This window comes from Sinocyclocheilus anshuiensis, unplaced genomic scaffold (genome assembly GCF_001515605.1).
Source record: "Sinocyclocheilus anshuiensis isolate Anshui unplaced genomic scaffold, SAMN03320099.WGS_v1.1 scaffold912, whole genome shotgun sequence".
Taxonomy (NCBI): domain Eukaryota; kingdom Metazoa; phylum Chordata; class Actinopteri; order Cypriniformes; family Cyprinidae; genus Sinocyclocheilus; species Sinocyclocheilus anshuiensis.
This window is the reverse complement of record NW_015549618.1, coordinates 248,695-256,868: the sequence shown is the minus strand read 5'-3', so window position 1 is coordinate 256,868 and position 8,174 is coordinate 248,695. Positions and strand designations below refer to the sequence as shown.

Sequence of the window (8,174 nt, the reverse complement as noted above, 5' to 3'; positions counted from 1 at the left end):
GCATTGAATTTATTTAATACACGAGTTTCACAATTTGAGTTGAATTACTGAAATAAACGAACTTTTCCACGACATTCTAATTTATTGAGATGCACCTGTACTGGTGGTACCGAGTACCCGGTCAACCCAGTTCTTGATGCGCTATCCGAAAGGTGCGCAGATGCGCTCTCTTCATAAAAGCACTGGGACATGGCGACCTCAAAAACTAACAAAACACTTTAAAGACAGACACCCGGATCAAATGAAAGAGTTCAAGCTGGGTTTCCCATACATTGATTTATTTGTGGCTGCCCGCCACAATATTAAAACTGACCGCCACAAATAGATTTTCCAAAAGGATTTGACTTCATTGAATAAACATGAGCACTGCACGTGTCAAAGTCGAAACCCGGTGCGGGTTTTTTTTATATCACTGTATTTCTGAAGGAAACCGACTGTCTTCAGAAAATTATGGATGTCATTTTCATTTCATCTTGCCTGTAATGCCTGAGCAGCGTTTGTGAGTGCAGTGCTTATTTGATTACAGCCGTTACCGAAACCTTGATCTCTCCCGCTCTACAAGCGCCTCCTGCTGGCAGAGAATGAATTTGCATATATATGCCGCCACAAATACAGTGCAAGTCTATGGGAAACACCGCTTCTGTTATGAATATTATTCAATATTTTAATTTGAATGTCGGATTGAAATGAACATCGCTGTTATTAGAGTAGTTAATCGTTAGCATAAGCGTGGCTAACGCTAATATAATGAGCATTAGAATGAAGTTTCTTTATTAACTATTTAATGCTCCTATAACTTTTATTAGGGTAAAAAAAAAAATTAGGACATGATGATATTTACTATTTTTACACACCAGAGGCTTTTAAATGAATTGTGAATCTAAAATATGCGTGTTAGAGAATGTACAAATGGCTAACATTGTTTGTCATATCAGTCAGAAAAGCAGTTCTGGGCTTTTTTTTTTAGCTAACTTAGTTGTTATTATTGGCTGAATAACTCTAGAATGTTTTAAAAGCCCTTTAAAATTAAATATGTACACAGTTTGGATTAAATGAAAGTATAGTCAAATTTTTTTATTAGCATGTTTTTGTGTTTTACTTTGGTACCGAGAACCGTGGATTTTCACTGGTATTGGTACCGAATACTCAAATTTTGGTACAACACTACAATATACTAAATATAGACAACTTAATTTTAATGAAAAATAATAAATAAAAAAAATATATAATCATAATCTATGACAAAACATACTATTATAAACTAGGTTAGTGGATAATTCAGCAGCAAAAGATACTCTAGTCTAGAAGAATCATGGGTGCACAATTATATAAAATCTAAACATTTAGTGAAATAACATTATTTAGTGGGGAACAAATAAAAGATAATAAGTGTATGACTAAATCTGGTCAAATGTTACACATTGCGCTTTGTATTGTTGTAAAATACATTCATGAAAAACAAGAAAATATATTTATTTATAAATATATACTGTAAGTTAAAATACATTTCTTTTAAATGTAAGTAATGAAGGCAGCAACATATGATAGATAAGAAAGAACAAGAAAGACTATTAATAATCTTTCTTTGCGCAAATTATTATAATATGAAAGGGTATGGCTCCAATACAGAGTGGCACAAAGCGCTTATGCGCATCCCGTGTGCAGAATGATGCGTTTGAAGCAACACGGAGTCACAGCGTGCAGCATAGAAAAGTTGAAAGCACAAAGGGAAGAGATATTTATGCGTAGAGTATTATATCAGTGAAATAGTTTGAGCAGTTTTAAATCTCAGTTATTGAGCGCTCTTGAAGAGGGTTTCATCGTTTTGACTGTCGTAAACCGAACGCAACACGCAGTTTGAATGCTGAATGGAGGATGAGAGACAGCTGCATCGGAGAGAAGAGTTTACGTGAACTTGAATTTAACAACTTAAATATTCATCTGCACCTCACTTTGAACTATGAAACAGCTTTAGAACATTTGAAATATAGTGCACGAAAACTTTATGGTGCTTTATAATGTTTTTGTGGCTTTCGTGGGGCTTAACAATAACACAGAATAGTATACTCACAATATCGGATTTGGATCGGTCTTGTCTGACCAATACCCGATCCGGCAGAAAATGCCAGTATCGGAGCTGACACCGATACTAAGTATCGGATCGATGCATCCCTATTGTATACTGCGTATATTTTTATAAAACTAGTATATGAAATAAGCTGCAGTGGTAAATGTCACTTGACCTCACGAGTCTTTGGCATGCTGTTGGCAGTATGCACTGTATATACTACCTACAATTAAAATAAACATATGAAACAGCCTTCAATGGTAAACATAACAAACAGTAGTATGTTAAATTGTCAACTAAACCTCACTAGTGTGTGATATACTATGAAGTATGTACTGTATACTGCCTGTGATTTTATAAAACCAGCATGCAAAACAGTCTTAATGGTAATCGTTACAAACAGTAGTATGCTACATTGTCATTTGATCTCACTAGTGTGCGGCATACTATGCAGTAAGTACTTTATATGCTTTATATACCTACGATTTTATATATATATCTCAAACAGTCTTCAGTTTTAAACTTTACAAACAGTAGTACGCTACATTGTCACTTGACATCACTAGTGTGCATCATACTATGCAGTATGTACTGTATACTGCCTGCGTTTTTCTAAAAATATGTAAAACTCTTCATTAGTAAACATTGCAAACAGTAGTACAATACACTGTCACTAATGTGCAGCATACTAAGTATGTACTGTATACTTTCATAAAAGTAGTATATGAAACGGACTGCAGTGATAAATACTACAAACAGTATGCTACATTTTTGCTTGAGCTCACTAGTGTACAGTAAAGTATGCAGTACGTTCTGTATACTGCCTAGGATTTTATAAAAAAATAGCATGAAATTGTCTTCAGTGGTAAACTTCACAGTAGTATGCTACATTGTTGCTTCTCCTCACTAGTGTGCGGAACACCATGCAGTATGTACTGTATGCTGCCTGTGATATTGTAAAAATGCCATGTTAAACAGTCATAGCCTAAATGGTAAACGTAAGAAATAGTAGTATACTACATTGTCACTTAAACTTCAATTGTGTGTGGCGTGCGATGCAGTATGTACTGAATACTTGTGTTTTTATAAAATACTATGTAAGTCCTGCAGTCCTGCAACAAACTTCACTAACTGTAGTACATCACATTGTCATTTAACATCTCTAGTGAATGGTGTAGTATGCAGTATGTACTATATACTGGTTACAGTTTAAGCATGCTTGTTCTCTTTAGAAAAACATTGAGTTAATCATTATCAAATCCATTAATTTTGCACCTGAATCGGTGGTGATATCATCTCTAGCATCTGTCCTGTTTTGTTGGTGGCATTTACTCTGCTAAACATGCTAACATCTGTCGTTAGTCTCTCACTGTCACAGACGTGATTGAGAACGTCTCCTTCCTCCCAGCTGTTCTGAGGTATCATACACACTGCTGTGTGTGTATTAAGTGTCAGTCGTTCATTAGCAGGTTTTAATAGATGAGGTGGATTTATTAAAGCTATTAGTAGACTCAGCGGTGGATCAACCTCATGCAGGCATATTGATTTAGACTACTGCTCTCTCTCTCCTGTTTTCCCTCACGGTATGGAGCTGCTAAAACAATATTTTCATGGCGTCAAAACCACAGCTTCCATTTGACCCTTAATAATATGAAATTTAATAGACCCTAGTCAGAGTAGACAAGCATATTTATTTTGTAGGAATGCAGAGTCGAATTCGCCATTTTAGTCTCTTTATGTTTTAAGCTTAAATTGTAGAAACCTCAGTTTTTTTATTGGAAAATTATATATTTATTAATTTATATATATATATATACCGCACTCGTTTGACTTGTGCCTGGCGCTGAAGTGAAGTTGGAGCGTGCATCTGAAATGTCTCGTTTGATGTGCTCGTAAAGACGTTCTTCGACTGAATAAATGCACTTCTTGTCAAGAGAAAAAGTGATAGAAACAGCAGTTGTGAGAGGGGTGGCCAACATATATATATATATTGTATATATACACTATACACGTTTCAATCAGCAACACATAGAACACAAAATATGATATATAAAAGAGTTAGTGTGTCATCTTACCAAATTAAAAAAATGCATCTCATTAATTTTTTATGCACTTTGGAAATTTCCAACCTGCAATTTTTATGCAATTTCCCAATATTTGCATAAAAGTACATGGATGGAAATGTAGCTAATGTGATTAAATACGGGGAATTTTTTTAGAGTTGTAGAACTCTACTATTTTTTTCTTCTAATAATTTCAATATTTCATTACATTTTTTTTATGGCTCATCTGGAAATTTATACAGTAAATGTGCATGTCTTCCTGATGAATAAAACATATATCTGCCTCAAGCGATCATATTCATTTTTTATATACACTTTGGAAATTCCCAACCAGCAAATTTTATGCAATTTCTCAGTGTTTGCATAAAAACACATGAATTGAAACCTGCAAACTGGGTTTCTGATACACATCTTGAGGCATTCATCAAATTCTCATTTTCATTCACGTCAAATTTATGTGCATTAAGGTCAATAAGAAACTCACAACCTTCTAAAGAGAAGAGAAGAAATAACCACACACAAAATTAAATTTCTCCCTCTCTTTATTTCCTCAGAGTTGGGTTCACTTTCCTGGGATGACCTGGAGAACGATCTTCCAGATGAGCTGATACCTAACGGAGACCTGGGGCTGATGTCCATGTCCTCTAACGGTGGGGCTACAGGTACAGGCAGTCATGGCCCCATGGTCCCCGACGCTGCTGCCAAGCACAAGCAGCTCTCCGAGCTTCTGCGGCCAGGAAGCAGCGCTGGGATGAACTCGGCCAGTCCGCAACCTGGCGGCATCGGACCTCAGCTGGGCGGGCTTGGAAAGAGTCCCATGGGCCAGGGCTCCCCTTCCCACCCCTCTCAAACACAGAAACCAGGCGGCACTCCTGGGACGCAGGGCAATAACGCTGGCTCAGCTGGCATGGGACTCGGCACGGGATTTAACCAGGCCATGCTGAACAGCAGCATGATGGGACAGAACGTGGGCGGACAGCCGGGTCAGGTGATCAATGGGACTCTCGGCTCTGTAGGCCGCGGTCGGGGAGCACCGGGGATGCAGTACCAGGGTGCTGGCATGCAGGTGGCACCTTCTGTAGGGGCGGGAGGAGCAGCGGGGGCGGCGGCACAGGGAGGAGCGGGGAGTGTCCTGGCAGAGACGCTCACACAGGGGGCACAGCAGATGGGCATCAACACCCAGCAAGCCGGCAATATCAACAAGGTGAGATGGCCAGTTTCCTTTGCTGTGGTTTCAGCCGTTTAGAATTCAGAGTTGTGAGAAGATTTGAGATGATGCGAATGAAAACGGTCCCTGATGAATATCCCTATTATCAATTCATGTATATTAATGCAAATTTTGACATATTGTATATAAACCCTGGTTGGAAACGGCATATTTTAAAACAAATTTTTTTTTAAATTGCACATAAAAAATGTATTCTGTAAGATGACATTTATATTTAACGTATAATTTCCTAGTTGTGCATCACAGAAATCATGTAACTTTACCTGAGGTCATGTCACTGAATTATTTGCCCAGATGACTTTCCAGAACATACTGACACAGTCATAAAGCATCTGCTGCTAATTGCTAGCAAGCATAAAGTTTGTCCGAGTGTTTTGTTTGCTCGCTATAAACCACAAATAATTTATTTATTAAAATAGCGGTGGTCACTTCATCAGTGGCTACAACTTCCATTTCTGTTTTTCTCTGACTTACCCAGAAATAACAGTTTTGTTCCCCATGGAATGGAAATGCTGCGTTATTTGCAAATATTTTTTTGCAATATTCTGCTTTTTTTCCATTTCAGTTTCTAGCCAGTATTTTTGTTATATTTATTTTCGTTGTTGTTGTTAACTAAAACCATTAAAATATTTTCCTCGGATATCGTCCTCTTTTGGAAGGCCAAACAAAGTAGTTTCGCTTTCACAACGAAACACACAGCGTCTTCACGACATGGCGGAAACAACAATACTACAGCCAGAATAAAAGTTACGCCTTCTTTCTTTGCGTGAACATTTGGGTGGCGTTATGCAAATCTTCCCACATCGTGACGTAGATATGTGGGGGCGTGTTAGAACGAGCCGTTTTAGGTAGCCGTGGTTGACTCTTAACTTTTATAAAGAATATCTCTTTGGATTTGAGACTTTAGTCTTTGCAACTTTACAGATCTTCTTTATGCACCAAGAGCTTGTAACACTCCAAAGAGAAAGGAAAAATTGAAATCGCATCATATGACCCCTTTAAGCCAAGCGCACACTGTGCGATGTTGGCCACAATTTGGTCAGCTGAGACAAAATTTTGAAAATCCTAAAAGATTCCTCCAATCCTTGGCTAAAATCTGTAGTCTTTGATCGTTAGTTTGACATGTTCACCGACAGCCGATTATTGGCCGTTGCGAACAAATTTTTACCTCTGACGAAATTCTGGCAGTGTCACAAGATTTGACGCACAGTCCTGCAGTGTGACTTCTACGACGAAAATCAAACTGTCTTCGTTTTTTAAAGACGAATTAAGCCACTCTGTGTAATATAAGTTATGACCGTTATGTTTTGTGAAATCTGTTTCATGTCTTTTTTCATCGCTCTAGTATTGCTGTGGAATCCGATCGGTGTGTAAATCAGGTCGTGTGTCCAGTTTGATCTGTCAGCGCAGCAGCAGATGGACTCACATTATCACTCTCTATCTGGAGCTGCGCTTTGCTGCCTCATTGTTTGATTGTATGACTCATTCCTGCACTTGTGTTTTTTATTAGGCTTAAATGCTTGTGTTACGAGAGCGGTTGCATGCCAGAACGCTCTTAAACTCTGCCATTTGTTTGAAGGACTGCCGATCACGCCAGCCGCAGAATTATGCTTGATGGGAAGGCAAATTAAAAGTTCTCAGCGTAAAGTGCCATGTTACATGCATACACATCTCATCTGTGCTCTATGCAAATTTGATGAACAAAACTCGGTTCTATGATAGATGGTTTAGTGACTGATGGGGTCTGAAAGCAGCACTCGGATGTCAGAAATGGCAGGTGTGTGCATTTGTATTATGAATTCAAATCCCTTTGCGCAAAGAGCTAGTAATTTATAGGGGGTTAAGGGCTGAAAAATGCTTAATTTTTCTTAAAAATTACTCATTACACCGCCCTGCATCATATTTGCTGAATGAAATCAAATACTTGTTTTTTTACTAACACATGCATTTTGATTATTACAATTTTATTAAAATTTCATTATCATGGAATTCAGGAAAAATTAAATATAGGACATGGAAACATATTTCATAGTGCCCTAAAAATGTAATTTTTTATTAAGCTTTTAATAAATTGTTGTTCGATTTGTAAACGTTTCATGATTTCAATTAATTAGACATGATTTTTGATTATTCAAATTTAATTTAGCCATTAAAATGGAGTCCAGAAAAGAAAAAAAATAAATGCAAGGCATGCAATTTGTTGAAAAATAAAATGGAACCTGGGAAAAATGAAACAGAATTTGGGAAAATATAAAACACATTTCATAGGGCCCTAAAAATGTATTTTTTGTTAAACTTTTAATGAATTGTTGTTTAATTGTCTAAGTTTCATGATTTCAAATAATTAGACATGCTTTACAATTACAAAAATTTGATTAAACCATTAAAATGTCCAGAAAAATGTAAAATAGGGAAAAATGGAATCCAGAAAAATTAAAACAAAACAAACAAACAAAAAATGGAATTTGGAACAAAATGAATTGGATTTTGGGAACTTTGGGGGGGAAAAAGTGTTTATGTAAAGTTTTTTTTACATTAAATTGAGTATTTGAACATATTTTTTCCAATACTTTGAAGACTGTTAAATTATACTATTTATACTATTTAAATTATAAATTATAATAATATAATATTATAATTTAAATTATACTATTTTAAGTACTATTTTTTGCTGAAATTTTTGACATTTGAGTTGCTTCTGTTATTTTGATAAGTGCATTAAAGCTGATATATATATATATATATATATTATTTGAAAATTCTTCATTCTTATTTTGCTGATCATAGTCGTAGCTGGAAGCTGGTGTTGTCAGAT

At 36.4% G+C, this 8,174-nt stretch overlaps 1 protein-coding gene across 3 annotated transcripts in view; it reads left to right on the top strand.

Annotated features, from left to right (window-relative positions):
• The window catches only part of LOC107659320 (CREB-binding protein-like), a 60,291-nt gene that overhangs the window by 14,567 nt on the left and 37,550 nt on the right, over positions 1 to 8,174 (top strand). For all 3 annotated transcript variants that reach the window (XM_016448223.1, XM_016448224.1, XM_016448222.1), the window contains exon 2: positions 4,686 to 5,335. In XM_016448223.1, coding sequence (XP_016303709.1) covers positions 4,686 to 5,335 — 650 coding nt within the window. The remainder of the gene's footprint in view (positions 1 to 4,685; positions 5,336 to 8,174) is intronic.